General features: G+C 36.8%; 1 protein-coding gene across 1 annotated transcript; it reads left to right on the plus strand.

Moving 5' to 3' along the window:
* Positions 1-322: 322 nt before the first annotated feature.
* On the plus strand, positions 323-15,940 carry LOC104081751 (mucin-6-like; the record flags this gene model as incomplete). The annotated part of the gene is made up of 15 exons (XM_009584606.1): positions 323-389; positions 1,401-1,641; positions 3,218-3,344; positions 4,513-4,600; positions 5,728-5,837; positions 7,691-7,898; positions 10,087-10,209; positions 11,187-11,307; positions 12,216-12,354; positions 12,518-12,622; positions 12,974-13,046; positions 13,317-13,454; positions 14,332-14,493; positions 15,035-15,129; positions 15,808-15,940. Coding segments are annotated over exons 1-15 (1,930 nt in total), but the record flags the coding sequence as incomplete, so codon positions are not given.
* Between the last annotated feature and the right edge of the window lie 259 nt (positions 15,941-16,199).

Here is a 16,199-nt window from a genome sequence, read left to right on the forward strand (position 1 = left end):
CAACAAGAGGAACATGGATATACACAAACTAAAAGAAAATCCCTAGATATCATTTAATAAAAACTGAACTCAAAAGACAAATATATAATCTAGTTTTAAACTTTCTTGAGTTATTGATATTCCCATTTGTTATTTTTCTCTGATAAGATTTAAATAAAAACAAATACACTGAAGGCACTGCTATATTTACAGAAAGGGGCACCTACTGGACTCTGACTATTGTGCAACCCCAGGTCACCATTCCTTGGCACACTCTAAAAAAGCTGGGGTTTGCTGGTCAGTATCACTTAAGCACAATATATTAAACTAGCTGGAATCGGGCATGAAGGATCAACGACAACGATTAGCTGATTCCTATTTTCCAGTCAGACGTTCTGGACAGCACAGAAGTACGGAAGAGGAGTACTTTTTGCCAACAGGAAACAGCTCATTGGGAAACAGCATTTTCTACATGACCTGAATAAAAACAGTAGCATTCTGTAGTCATTTGATCCCTCTTTAAGAGTAAGAAAATGCTTTGGCTTTAAAGCAGTGACTTTGCTAAACTTACCCAATATTTTGTGCTTCTAAGAGATATTCTAAGATAGCTGAGCTTCATAGAACTCCATAAGCAAAAATAATTAAAAAATTGAAAGTAACGACCTGAGTCTGGAAATATATAACCAAGGACATGATTTTACTTACTTCAGTAGTTCTATCAACTTCAGAGGGACTGTTCAAATGCTTTAAGTAGGTATAGAAATACCTAACATCAAGTGCTGGAGTTGTATCTCTTTTAATACGATTCATTTCAACCTCCTAAAATCTGTCCATTCAGATGTAAAGTGATTACTTTTTAAAAATGAAAACTGATTAAAACATTCCATACATTTACAAAGCTGGCTGGAACTTTGTCACACAAACACAGAACCAAAAAAGTGGGGACTTACAAGTTGGGCTTTGAAGACTGTCTTTGGATATCTAATGATCTGACTGTACAATGAATCATGATACAGTAATGCCCTAGATAGCTTCCTAAGTGTTGTGCCTGAGATGTTAAAGGTCTCTCCAGTAGCAAGCTGTCACCTTTGCAAACAGATCGAGCAGGCTGAAATGAGAAGGGTAAGTCTTTATATTACCCACAAAGGAGATGGAAGGATATTTCCCAAGTTAGGAAGCTAGGGAGCTCTCCTCTGCTTACCGTAAATAAGAATATTGCTCTGACTCCAACTATTGCTTCACGTCCTGACTTGAGATAAAATTTTGAGGTTACAAAAAAGAAAAGGCTAGGATGTTGTCTACATAATTAATCTGAGTAGAAACTTACTAGCTTTTCCTGCTATTTATATTTGAAATGGCAATCAGAATGAGCAAATATGCTGTTGGAGACCTAAATCCATTTTTCTCTCTCACTTTTATAGTTTTGAGCAAGGATTCCTGTTCTACCTGGGGTGGAGGGCATTTTTCAACCTTTGATAAATACCAGTATGACTTCTTTGGGACCTGCAACTATATCTTTGCAACTGTATGTGATGAAACCAGCCCAGACTTCAACATTCAGTTCCGCCGTGGGCTGGACAAAAAAATTGCAAGGATCATTATTGAGCTGGGACCTTCTGTTGTCATTGTTGAGAAAGGCAGCATTGCTGTCAGGAGTGTTGGGTAAGATTCTGTGGTGAATGGGAAAAAAGTGTTTAAAGAAGGCAAAAAATGAATTAACAAATTATGGAAGTTAGCACACCTAACTGGACTCTACTCCCATTTCTCCCTATCAAGCATTCACACTCTCTAGACAAGTATTTCATCTGCAGTTATTTGAATCAAGCTTAGAGTACATTTGTGTAGGCAAAGGGATAAACTAACCTCCTCAGGCCAAAGCAGTTCTCACATTGAAACTACAGTCTCATAGGTACTACCAGTCTGCTTACGCTTATCTCTACTACAAGCACAGATGAAACGGCTTATACCCTTTAGTAGACATTAGTTGAAATTCCTGTGTTTTGCTTAGAGTTCATTTGATTTGAGACTTGGGTAACTCTGAACCCTCTGTGCTAAAGATAGCACATATATAGGGTACAAGAGAAGTTTTGTACTATACAACCAACAGAGAAATATTGGAGGGGCTTACAAAGAAGTCATACAAAGTGGTGTATGAGACCACTGACTGTTCACATTATTCCAAGGATTAGTAAGTCCAGAAAACAGCTGTTTTACTGAGGAATTACATGATGGGAGCCTTTGGGTTCTGCACCAGTCATTCTTCTAGACAAATTGCTCCCATACAAGAAAATTTCTCCAGGGAAGTTTTCAGCATTTTTATCAGATAGGCAGTGTTGAATTCTTGTCTGTGAGTACATGCGGATACGGGAAATAATTGACTGTGGATTGTCTGTGTATTATGACACTTACCTGGGTACAGTAATCATCACGACAAAAAGACAACTTGCAGCTATACCTTAATTCAGTAAACTGTATTTAGAAAAACTTCCATTATTAGTTTATGTTGCAGGAAAACTATATAAATCTATGGGCCTAGCCCAATGATCTGCATTTTAAGTTTTTGTCCTACATTCACAAGAACCAAATGCCATGACTGACCTGGTCTAGTGTTGCACATAGCCCTGCTTCAGGTGGAAGGCTGGCCTGGGCAACTTCAGAAGGTCCCTTCCAACCAACTTTTCTATGATTGTATCACATACTTATCAAGTACTTAGCAAAATATATTTGTTCTTTAATGTTGTTAGTTTGTAGCATCAGAATTCAGCTGCAAGGATGAAAATCTAATTCTGCTACAACATTCCCATTATGGGTTTCTCTAACCTTGTCAGTTTTCAGTCATAGCAATAATTCCTATATTAACAGGCTGCAGTCCATAGAAGCTCTTCACGATAATCAACGATAGTTCTACCACACAAACTGTATTGTTACAAATTCTTGAAACATATAACTATACTCTAATAAAACTAAACCAAGTGAAGATGCCAAGTCCTGTGCAAATATTTTCACTAGTATCATCACCTAGTATGCAACCATCTCCTGGTGATTCTTCTATGAAACTGCTGACATTGATTTTCAATCAACAGAAATTTTAATATATCTTGAAATGTTACAGTTACAAAGGAAAAAAATTCTATTTCAAGTTGCTGCAAGTACTCAGATCGTATGTGTGTTATATAACTAATAATACTTGCATAGTATTGGTATGAGAAGGTCAGTTTCTCTTCTCGCCTTATTACAGTGTCATTAAGTTGCCTTATACCAGCAATGGAATTCAAATAGCACCTTATGGACGCAACATCCGTCTGGTGGCCAAGCTGATGGAGATGGAGCTAGTTGTCATGTGGAACAATGATGACTATCTCATGGTTAGTACAACGTTCTCATAAAGCAGAAGAGAAAATTCTCATTGACTTACTGGAATGACAAGATCTCTTTAGACTTAATGGGTGCTTTTTGCCTGTGTTTACTATTTGGATATTTATTCTTTTCCTGCTTCATCCATCCCTCTTGAAATAAACAACTTTGCTTTTTATACCTGCATGTTCCTTTCACTTCCAGCATTGGTAGTTAACTAAAGCCACCAGTGTTGAGATTTGTGGATGTTTTCACAGATTTTAAACTTTTCTCAGGCTATTCCAGCAGCTACAATGTTTTGCTAAAGGGATGTTGAAGTCGTTTAAAGTTGTGTAGAATTTAATAGTGTGTGCCATAGTTTTGTCATTTCTACTGTGCTTCCCCTGGACATCTTTTGGTTTCAAACATACGGTGCTCCTACCAGCTCCTTTGTTTCTTTCCTTTTTCTGAATCTTTTCATGTTTTTCCTCCAAAATCCCTGACATATTTTAGAGAAGAGAATACATTTCCTCAGCATAACCTGTGATATTAATGCCACAAATGATACTGAATTCTAAATTGGTAAGTTTGCTAAAACAGGGAGATTGTTAAGTAATAAATTGTCTGGGAGATTTACCAGCATTACTATCACACATATAACAGGAAATGCTACTGTGATGGATACACACTATATTCTACGTATAGTCAGATTATTTCCTCTGATTTAAGGTTTTCATAGTAATTCATTGATTGTAGCCAATAGTAATATTACCACTTTACTCTCCAGAGCAACAGATAATTGAATAACCTTCTTCTGAAAACAGATTTTCTTCCTGTAACCTTTAATTTCTTAAGAGAACAAACCTGAAATTTGTGCTCTGTCAACAAAGATATGAGTAAGAAAACACCATCATTTCCTTTTCTATCTTTTCTGGCTCCTTAGAATATTATCCCCTCTCAATTCTCTGCAAATGTCTTAGAATCTTATTCTTTTATTAAATCAAAACATCGCAACAATTTGCCAATTGGGAAAAGAAGTTATTACTTCCAAAACTTTTCCTCCAATCAAGTCACTGAAATTAATGAGAAGGATCACCTTTAATTGGATCCTTGAACTGAATTTGTTTGAGAAAAGTAATGCTGTATAGATAATTTTACTTAGGGTGATCCTTTTAAATGTTTTGCTTTATTTTATTTTAGGTTTTGACTGAAAAAAAATATATGGGGAAAACCTGTGGAATGTGTGGAAATTATGATGGTTATGAATTGAATGAATTTGTGAGTGAAGGTAAGACCTAAGATGGAAGGAGAACTAGTTAAACTGAATCAAGGTGGAAATTTAATACTGTACTAACGTTGCTCTGACTGCTCACTCAGTTTCAGAATTCAGTAAAGCACTCCCATGGCTCACCAACATACCTATCATATGATTATGCTGCACACTATTATTTGCTATGAATTAATATTGTGGGTTCCTCAGACAAGTGATAAGGACTCTTACGTTGTAGAAACAGGTGGTAAGGATCACACTCTCTCTCACCTAACTTTCAGAACAGTCTAGGTTCATAGCAAGGCACAGTGAGGGAAATTATTATGTTAGGCAGAAGCACGAATAAGGCTATCATAAAAAGAACATAGTGGACAAGAACATTAACGAGTAGTGTGTCCCAATAAGGGTGGATCTTTAGAACAAAATAGTTGGTGCTGAGGACTTGACATCTGCGCTATATGTGATTTGAGATGGTCACTTCAGAGTCACTCTAATCTGGTCTGTTGAACTAATGCCCATTAGCAGTTGGAGCCCACCACACACGCTCTTGGAGCACATCTTTTGGCTTGGTTTCATCTTAAAGGAACTCTGTATGCCAAGACCACTCCACAATGGAAATCAAATTATACAGAGTGGGGATGTTTGGAAGAGTTGCTTTAAAAGCACACTGCTAATCCGAACTACAGGGCTAGTGTGGAGACATTAAATTGCACAGTAAACTAATCTCAGATCAACGCAGCCAGATGCAGTTTTCTATACACAACACAGAAAAGAGTTCTAAAAAGTATACATTTTTTGGGTTGTGATGAGTTTAACCCCATATGTAGGGGAAGATAGAAGAATAGGGAATGAGGAGAAGAGGCATGGCAAAAGGTAGCACAGCTGGCACAGTCACAGCTGGTATCACGTAAGGTAGTAGATGTGATAGATTAGGAATAGCTCAGAGAAATTATCAAAGGGATAAAAGTATGCTTTAGTGAACAGACTCCAGGTAAAGGGCAAAAGAGGTTGTTATCATCAGGAAGATTAATTAGTAGGACCTTTGACAGTCAAAGAGTAAAAGCTGAGTTTTGCTACATCACAGTAACAATTAAACAAATCCATGTAGGTTTTTTCCTGACAAATTATAACCCTTCTGTTTACAGGTAAATTGCTGGATACATATAAATTTGCTGCATTACAAAAAATGGATGATCCATCAGAGATCTGCCTGTCTGAGGAGATATCGATTCCCACCATTCCTCACAAAAAATATGTAAGAAAGATCTTCTTGGCTTTTCTGCATGACTGTTAACAGAGGTGGAAAGATAGATAGAAACCAACAATGGGGAGGCAGTGGTTTCATAAAACTGACTTCCATGAAAATGGATAAAGTCAAAATTTGCATAGCATGATATGAGAAAGAAAAGGAGTTCTTTGCATTAAAATACATTTTGAAAAAGGCCCGTGGGCATTTTTGAGGCTGGATTTATATCGCTCATATAAACCTACCAGCTCACAGCTTTCTGACATTTGATGTAGGTCATCATAGGAAATTAATGGAAACCAGTGAAGGTTTAAAGAACATTTTATTGAACAACTAGAGACCTGACATTATAAGCTGTACAGACTTGAAGACATTCAATGATGCTTTAAACATATTGTCAGATAACAGCGTTCATAACAGGGCCAACCACTATCAACTGCTATCACTTTCACTTCTAGATGAAAAGAAAGTCCGTGTACCTGAAACATGGTGCATCCATGTAACTATGGTTAAAAGACGAAGCTTGGTAGCAGCAAAGAACAAAAGGGCTTCTATTTCTTCGATTTTGCAGATACAGGAATCAAATCCTACTTAGGATGATCCTGTTAAATTGTTTCACCAGGGAAACTCAAATTTTGCATTCCTACACAGATTTTACAGAATCACAGAATGGTTTAGCTTGGAAGGGATCTCTTCAGATCATCTAATCCAACCCCTCTGCTAAAGCAGGGTCAGCTAGAGCAGGTTGTCCAGGCCAATGTCCTAGTAGGTTTTGAGTGTCTCCTGGGTGGATCTTCCAAGGTCAGGAGATGGAAACTCCACAATTTCTCTCAGCAACCTGTTCTTTTCTCTGCCTAGGAGATCATAAAGTCACCATATACCTAATGGCAAGTACTCATCACTATCCTCTAAAAAGCATTTCACTTTACATAGAATGATCATGCTCTTTGGTTCCGTTTGTACTTCCTCACAAGAATGTGATCTTACTTTGCAATTCTCATGTACTTATTTGTATGCAGTATATAGGTTACTAGTAATTACAGAAAGCTTAAAAAGTTTCTCTTGAAATAGGAGATTTTTATTCTTTTTTCCTTAATAGTATCATCTTATTTTTCTAGCAACCCAAGAATCTCTTAGTTTGAACATAGAAACCATTCACCTTGCTAAAAAGTTTAGCTTTCATACTATAGAGGAAGAGTCAGCTAGAGTCCTTCTGAGATTCTCCTTTTCCCAGAACAGAAAAACAGTTTTGTAGCATCTCTTTAGCAAGAAGAGCAGGAACAAAGAACAAGAGTTTCTATGGGTCTTGTGAGGAAGACACTTTTCTGAAGAAGAGGGTTGTAAATATTACTTGTATTCACACTGAAAAATTGCTTTGATCTGGTGGAGAACTTCTATTGGCTGTGAGGTTCAACCTTTTTACATTATTTCTCTTTGAGACCTTATACTGCAGTAGACAACATGGTAGGCAATACAAAGGTATCAAATGTTTCCTGAAGGGGATCTTTACATCGGAGATATTTGTCCTGGAACTGAATCTCTGCGAGACAACATACTCCCTACCTGTAATGTTCTCAGCCATTTTTAGGGGGATTGATGGTACTGAAAGAATGACTTAATTTTCAGCTTAATGAGAAGTGGAACTAATTCAACATATCAAGATCCTTCTATTATACAATGGATTTATAGTCCCTTCTATTTGTGAATTTCTTATGCATTTTAAGTCAAATACATATTACCAAACTGTAGGGGGGAAAAGCAAACAAACCAACAAGAAAATCATAACTAGCACTGTTATTCTGTTGTGGTTTTCACATGGGGAAAACACTACTAGGAACAATTTTCTTTCTCTTTTTATTTAGGCCATGATCTGCTCTCAGCTACTAAACTCGGTGTCACCAACCTGCAGCGTGCCAAAGGACGGGTTTGTCATTCGTTGCCAGCTTGATATGCAGGACTGCAGTGAGCCAGGACAGAACAATTGCACTTGCTCTACGCTGTCAGAGTATTCAAGGCAATGTGCTATGTCCCATCAAATGGTGTTCAACTGGAGAACTGAAAACTTCTGCTGTAAGTTCAAATATTTTATTCATAGGAGATTGTACTTTACTATATCTTACATAGAGGGAGAATGATGATTAACTGGAATTTAAATCAATGGACAGAAAAGTCTCTACTGTCTTGAATCAAGCAAATTATTTTCTTAAGAGAGCAACCGTGGTCTTTGATAAAGCATTAAGAAGGAGAGCAAAACCTCAAAGGAGAAGGACGAAGCATGAAACGTCACTGCTACGTCTAGATCAGCAACCATAAAAGAGAGAAACATCCACCAAGTGAAAACAGTTGAATTTCTCAGACTTTCAACAGGAGGCTGTTCTCTCTTAGTACAGTTTTTTCATTATTGTACTTAGCAAATTAGCCAGTGAAGAGAGAGAACTTTTAAATGGCCTCTGAAGTCTTTGAACATTTTTGCTAACAATTGCCATAGCCCTTTTAATCACAGGAGATTTTCAGTAGTCCATTTTCAGATGCTCAACCTTCTTAATTACAACTACTGATTGGAAGTAAATAGGAAGCAAATCTTCCATTACTCTCCAATCTGTACATGATTAGACACGTGTTTTTTCAAGTGCCTGTCTGTTATCAAAGTTCTGATTCACTTTTTGCACTCTTTTTGAATCCACCTGAAACTTCAATCTATAGTCAGTGTTATGTAGTAGGATTCATTGTTTTATAAGAGAACATGCTGATCATAAAAAAAGTCAAAAGTAACTTAAATTGATGTTGTAATTTCTAAACCAACTCACACATTAAACTACCAAAGATGCAGCTCATGTCAAAAAAGAGGAGCTTTCAAAATGACCTTGCTTAATATGATACTGTCTTTCAGAAGCATATCATTTAATCATATTTTTATTTATCCTTTATATGAATACATGGTCATGGGTAGCAAATTTGTAAAGTTGCTTTGACAGGAATATATTTCTCCTTATCCCTTGATTCTTATTCTGTTTCAAAAATCTTTAACATTGGCTACCATTTAGATTTTAGCATAACAATAGTGAAATCACAGTTGAATTATATTCCTGAAGTCATCCTTTAACTTGCCATAGTTTATCATCTCACCATTGTTACTTAGGAGGCCTTGCATCATTTTGCCCTCCCTGCATCTCTGGTGCCGTATTCTTCTATTCTCCTCTTGATCTTCTTGTACTGGTGCCACTCTTCATTTTTTGTTTTGTATTTAACATTGAGTTTTCTTCTATTCTTTCCTCATACTTACTTAGTTCCCTACTAAGCTCCATTATTATCCCCAACACTTTAAAATTGCACTTCTTTCTAAAATAATTTTTCCCCTCCTCTTCTCTAAGGTTATCCATCTTTCATAAATTGGTAACCCATTTTAATCTTCTGTTGGTCGGCAATTGGTTTTAATCCTTAAAAATTGTAAACTCCTCATGGCATTTTATAGATTCAGATAAATATTAGTAAGGCACTGTGTGCATTCAAAGTACAATAATTCTTACTAATCACAGTAAAATAACAGCCTGGTTTTCTCCGAGTCATAGCAGTTTTCATGTTGCCAGTAGACCATTACTAGGACTGGTAGTAAAGTGATAAAAGGTAAAGCTTGGAAAAAAAAGGGAATGGGAACCCTCGTTTCTCAAAAATGCAAAGCTAAGAATCTGAGAATTTGCAAATAAATGCCAAATACAGAAAGGTAATGAACTTTTTAGTCTTTATTGTTTTTTTGTCAGCCTCATCTCTAACTACCTCTATTTCCCTACCTCACTTATTTTCACTCTTTCAGATAAGGAAAAATCTCTGCTTGAATTTATCACATAATAAAACATGTTCTGAGTTCCATATGTTAGAATCGCTAGGTAGCTGCATTCTGAAAAGCAGATAATGTCTGAGAAGCAGGAACCATACAGAAGATCAAGAGTTATACTCCTTAAATCCTTCAAGCAGTAGAGCAAATCTGATTTGTGGTAGTTTATTAGGCTGCAATATAGCCTGTTTGCCATTCTTCAAGCTTCTGAATAGAGTTTCTAATAAATCGGGCATGAAAAATGAATAAAAGCTAGAGTGAATGCGATGGTAATGATGAATACTCAGATGACGAATTGAGTATTGGGGCAGGATAAGAGAACCTTAGTGCCAGAAATCACAAGGTCTTCTCCATCCTAGGTGGTAGATGAGAGATTCTTCTATGTTTACACTTTAAAAATCCTAACATTTTCACTGTTTGTTGCAGCTGTGGGAAAGTGTTCTGCTAACCAGATCTATGAGGAATGTGGTTCTCCATGTATTAAAACCTGTTCCAACCCAGAGTACAGCTGTTCCAGTCACTGTACCTATGGTTGCTTTTGTCCAGAAGGTATCATTTCTGTATTCGTCATATCCTAAATGGCCCATACAAATGTTTTTGGCATATATCCAGTCAAGTGGAATAGACTTCTTAATAATGAACCAGCAGTGCATTTCAGGGCATTGTGCTGCTACAACTGCCATTTCTCGGGTAACGTAATAAAACTGGAATCTTGAATAGTCATGGTCCTTAAAGATCCTTGGTCACCATTTGCAAGAACAGAGCTGTGAAAGCATTTTCCTCACAAGACCGTGATACATGATGGGATAATTATATGCTGCCTGCTTAAAGTTCTGTACTATAATATACATCGAGTAAGCTGAATTAATTTCCTATCCCAAGCAGGTGTCTAGCTTTTCAGGGCACCAGCAAGAGGCAGCATACCTTAGAGACGTTCTGCAATATTATGGGCATTTTGTAAAATCCCTTTAAAATAGTTCAAGATGAACTTCCTACAAAAATTGTAATTATGATTATCATTTGCTTCATTTCTTGAAATTTCAGAACTGAAATATCCTCCAAGGTTACTGTGATGTGGGTATTTACATCAATATCATCACCACTTTATAGTAGTCAAAAGTAATGTGTTGTGAGCTACATATTTAAAACTGGACTTAGTACTCTAGGAGATAGAGTGTGTCCATTCTTCAAAATTCCCAACTTAATTAGTGTCATAGCAAAAAAAAGAAAAATTTGAAAAAATAACACTCAAGCTTACTGTTATTTCAAATTAAGTTCAAATTTCAAATGAAGACAATTGTCTGCACTTTCATATAACAAAGTAGCCAAATGCTGTTATCACTTGTAAAGAGTCAGTTTTATTTTAATTAAGAGAAAATGTCCTGCACGTTATATCTCCAAGTATGGGCACTGGCTGTGCAAGAATAGCGTTCTCAAGCTAATTTTGGAAGGCATTCAAGCTATAATAGCTTTACTGCTAAGTAAGGGTACGGAAAAGTATTTATTTTGTTCATCCTCTTTGGCAGGAACTGTTCTTGATGACATCTCAAAGAATCGAACATGCGTTCACATTAAGCAGTGTCCATGTACACTGAACGGGAAAACATATGCTCCTGGTGAGACAATGAAAGCAGCATGTAGGACCTGGTGAGTAGCAACAGGTACTTTCATGAGAAGATGGAGAGTATCCTCACCAAGCAATTGGAAAATTTAGCCTAACTTTTTGAAGGGCAGCTGCAAAGGTGTCATACCATCTCTGAGGCCACCTTCTTTGAGTGCCACAAATGATACATTTGTAATTGAAGATGTACACGTCTCATTTCCTGATTAATTTGTATAAATATAAATGCTCCTTCAGGCCACGTGAAACAGCAGCATTTTTATCTCCTCTGTGAAAGTGGAGGTAAAATTAGTAAAAACAAATATCCAGTACTTACAATTTCTTTCTGGTAATCTCAGCATTTCTGATCACCAAATGAGCACTGAAAACTAAATTTCTGTTTTGCCACAGAAAATAATTACTTAAGACAATATTTTTTAAATTTGGAAATTTTTTCAAAAAAAAGTGGATTTTTTTTTTGTGTGTGTGTTACTTCTCTTGCTATTATAATTCTAATAAATAAAATAAAGGATAAATAATGGACTTGATCCTCAGGACTGTAACAATGAATGCACTTTTAATGATTAATCAATTCAGGAAAGTTTACTGACAATCAATACAAGGGTTCAGCAACTTTGAATTAAGATGAATGAACTTCAACTGATATACATAGACAAAGAAAATCAAAGCATAGAAAGTATAAGGGGAAAAGTGATACAAATGACATCTTCCATTGCTAGGAAGTAGCTGAGTTTTTAGAGCATAAAGAAAAGAAATTTCAAAACAGTGGAAATGAAAGTTCAGCATGTGTATGTATGTTACACTGTGTTCACTAAACATTTTTGCATGTCGATCAGCTGCAGCAAAACCTCCAGACAGGAGGATCAAATCCTCTGCTGGTAAATAGTGTCTTAGTATGAGAATAAACTTACAGAGAACTTCTTGTTTTCCTCAGTAAATGTACGATGGGTCAATGGAACTGCAAAGACTTGCCCTGCCCTGGAAGGTGTTCACTGGAAGGAGGCTCCTTTGTTACCACGTTTGATTCGAGACCGTACAGGTTCCATGGGGTTTGCACTTACATTCTTATGAAGGTAATTTCCTGCAGTCTAGAAACACACAGTATCAAATGGATATATTTCAGTCTGTCTTTGGTTTCCTATTGGAACACAAACTGAGGTCTTCCTATGATACACGTTTATTCTACAAATCATTGTTATTCTGACACAGACTTCCCTTTTCACTATTTTCCTCCAGAGTTCCAGCCTGCCACACAATGGAACCCTAATGGCTGTATATGAAAAGTCTGGTTATTCTCATTCTGAGACGTCACTTAGTGCTGTAATTTACCTGTCTACAAAGGTTAGTATTCCCTCCACAGGTTCCATCCAGCATTTCAGTAACCAGATTAGCAAAATAAATACTTAAAGTCATTGCTAGTAGGCTGAACTGAAAAATTATGGGGGATAGATACTAAGGATATGTTCCAGTCACGTATACACAGTAAAGATATCTGTTGCCACATCAACTCAGGAAGTTAAGAGTATTTTCAAAGTGAAAACTGAAAGCAGTATGGAATAATATGTGAGAAAAAATTTGAATCAATCTTTTCTGATTATATAAGTCATTGACAATACAGTTGCTTAAGTTAAAGAACATATGAATACCATCAGTACAGATAATTACTTCTGATTCCATGTCCTTTTCTTACAGGACAAAATTGTGATTTCTCAGAATGAACTCCTTACTGATGATGATGAACTTAAGCGGCTACCTTACAGATCAGGTAAAGAAAAGGGAATATACGTGAAATCCAAATTACATTAAATGTCTATTTTACACAACCCAGCATCTTTTCTCTCACAATTGCCAATAGCAGAGGTTTTAGAGGAAGATTAAAATCTTTCCCATTGCATCTGTCCCTCTGCGGAGAGTTGTGTGTGGAAGGAGAAGACTTGTAGACAGAATGCTAGAACACTTACGTATGCATTAAAATCATTACTTTCAATATCCTATGCATCAAAATCTCTGTTTCTAAATATCCTTGTTCTTTTAGGAGACATCACTATTTTCAGACAGTCCTCGATGTACATTCAAATGCATACAATCTTCGGGCTGGAAGTTGTAGTTCAAACATCACCTGTGTTCCAGGCCTATGTGAAAGTTGGATCACAATTCAAAGGCAGAACCCTGGGTAAGAAATCTAGTCCCCCTGTGAAGGAGAAAACGTAGGAAGTGTAATTTTGAAAGCTTAATACTCATCCTTCCTCATCCTAAGGAATAAACTTTCCTCTCTTGATTCAAAGAAAAAACAATAAAAATACCTGCATTGGAAAATCAATGTGCTAAGAATTTTTTTTTTTGCTAGTAACTTTTAAACGAATCAGAGAAATTAGACGGGTGACATTTTTCATGTGTAATATAATACTGTTACTCACATGTTTTATGTGTCCCTTTTTCAATATGTGCTTTACTACACAATGAAGGGGCAACAAATTAGTCTGTGTGGACTCTACATCTTGGAGCACATGGTTCTTTGAATGCAGCGCACGATCACTGTAAACACAATGAGCCTAAGAATCTAAAAGCTTCTCAGCTGATAAGCACCAGATGGAGATGTTTGTGTTTATTGCACAGCAACATTAGCCTCAAAGACATATCCTGCATTCTAATTATCTATGGCGAATTACAGAGAGGCTTTAGCTTTTAAAAAAGTCTAAATGTATATTCTTTATCATTACAGATTTTATATACATAAGAAAACATGCGTAAGTGCAAAAGTATTTCATGGCCTTTCTCTTCTACATGATTTAAAACCACTGAAAAAGCCTTTTTTCTAAAACCAAAACAAACACTTCTGTATGAAGTTGTCATTGAATAGAAGTGGACAATCTTAACTTGAAAAGGCAGAGGCTCAGAGACTGAATGTGTAGGTAATCAAGATTCTCTGGCTACTTGACCTATAGTATTGGTCACTCCATTGAATTTCTCACTATTATAGAATGAAACATAGACCACTGTGTACACATCCTTTAATTTTCAGCCATTCCTTGCATTTCTTATGTCATTAGGTTTGTGTGGCAATTACAATGGAGACACTACAGATGACTTCATGACTAGCATGGATATCACTGAAGGGACAGCTTCCCTGTTTGTAGATTCCTGGAGGGCAGGAAATTGCCATCCTGCTTTAGAGAGAGATACTGACCCTTGCGCTTTGAGTCAACTGAACAGTAAGTAGATGATCCTGTTGTAACTGATCTCTCCAGCCGGCTTTGTCTGACACTTCCATGAGCCTGTATCAGGGGAATGAGAGAGTTTGAAAGACGCAGAGACTGAGATGATTGAACATCACAAATTCTGTCACCAACAAGACATTTCTGATTTCTAGAATGCGTATCTAGTGAAAGCTTATCAGATCCCATTCTAGAGATCTGGGATTGAGATGACGAATGAGAGGGTTTGGGTGATATTTTCAGTGAAATTGCAACGTCCATGGATGTCTTAGACTTGCTCAGAAGTGCTGTGACTGAAATTCAGGCTTTGCCTTCTCAAGTCTCTATTGCTGTTGGTCTTATAAAAAAAAAAAAAGCCCTACTGAGCTGTTTGAACAACAGCTTGTCCTTTTCTTCAATCTATCGTTGCCAAAAGCTTAGCTAAAGTAGTGTGTCCAGGTTTTTTTTGATTCCTTTTTCATTTTTTTATTTCTTTTTCATTTTTTCATTTCTTTTTCCTAACTTTCTCTATTTAATGTCCATGATTCACTTTCATTAGAAATATCTGCTGAGACTCATTGCTCCATTCTTACCAAGAAGGGTACAGTGTTCGAGAAATGCCATGCTGTGGTGAACCCTATTCCTTTCTACAAGGTAGGAAATGATGATAGACAGTGTACAGAGGGAGTCCAAATATGGACCATATACAGTATATATGGACCATATACTCATATACAGTATTCCACTCATTTGGATCAGCAATGCATAGAAGCTAAGGAACAAGTGTGGTTTTGAAAATTATGTCTCCACCATACTAAAAGTCTGTTTGTTCATAGGCATCAGTCCCATCCCTATGAATCAGAAGGTATTTTTGCTCATGCTGCAGTTCTCCATGTTGACAACTTTAACCATGCAAAGTATTGATTTTCCCATGTGCATAATTGAGCTCATTATATTTGCCAATCTCCACAAAACATTTTGAAAATTAAAAATTAAAAGCAGAGAATAAACAAAGGCATTTTTTAGGTACTAAGTATGTTTTATTCATGTCAATCAGGCAATTAATCTGATCTTTTTCATCAACTTTAGTTATGCAATAATATGTATTTTGCATGACTTACCTCTGCAATTCAGCATAGAATTGTAGAATCATTTAGGTCGGAAAAGACCTTTAAGAGCATCGAGTCCAACAGTAAACCTAACGCCGCCAAGTCCACCACTAAACCATGTCCCCAAGCACCACACCTACACGCCTTCTAAATACTCCAGGGTTTAGCACTTCCAAATGTCTGCTCCCCGGTAACAGAGTACTCTCTATGTATTGGGTTTCAGAGATGTGTCTACCAAGCCTGTAATTATGAAGAGACCTTTCCTTATATTTGTTCTGCGCTGGGATCGTATGCACGAACATGCAGCTCAATGGGTTTAATCCTTGAGAACTGGAGAAACAGCATGGACAACTGTAGTAAGTAACTGAACCAACTCTTAATAGTCTGCTATCAGGTGAATGCATGCACACAGCTCTCTCTGTTTCCATTTAGAATATTCCCATGTTTGATCCACCTATGACAAAACTGAATAAGAGCGAGAACATATTTTAAAGCTACTTGTCAGTCATTAGAAAATAACTACTTACTGCTCAAGTAGGCCAACCAGCAGATATAAAAGCCATATTCCCACGAGCTGGGTTGTGTAGCACCGAGGCGAAGGGCTCCGGAGCGGAC

Source organism: Fulmarus glacialis, unplaced genomic scaffold, assembly GCF_000690835.1.
Source record: "Fulmarus glacialis isolate BGI_N327 unplaced genomic scaffold, ASM69083v1 scaffold14419, whole genome shotgun sequence".
Classification (NCBI taxonomy): domain Eukaryota; kingdom Metazoa; phylum Chordata; class Aves; order Procellariiformes; family Procellariidae; genus Fulmarus; species Fulmarus glacialis.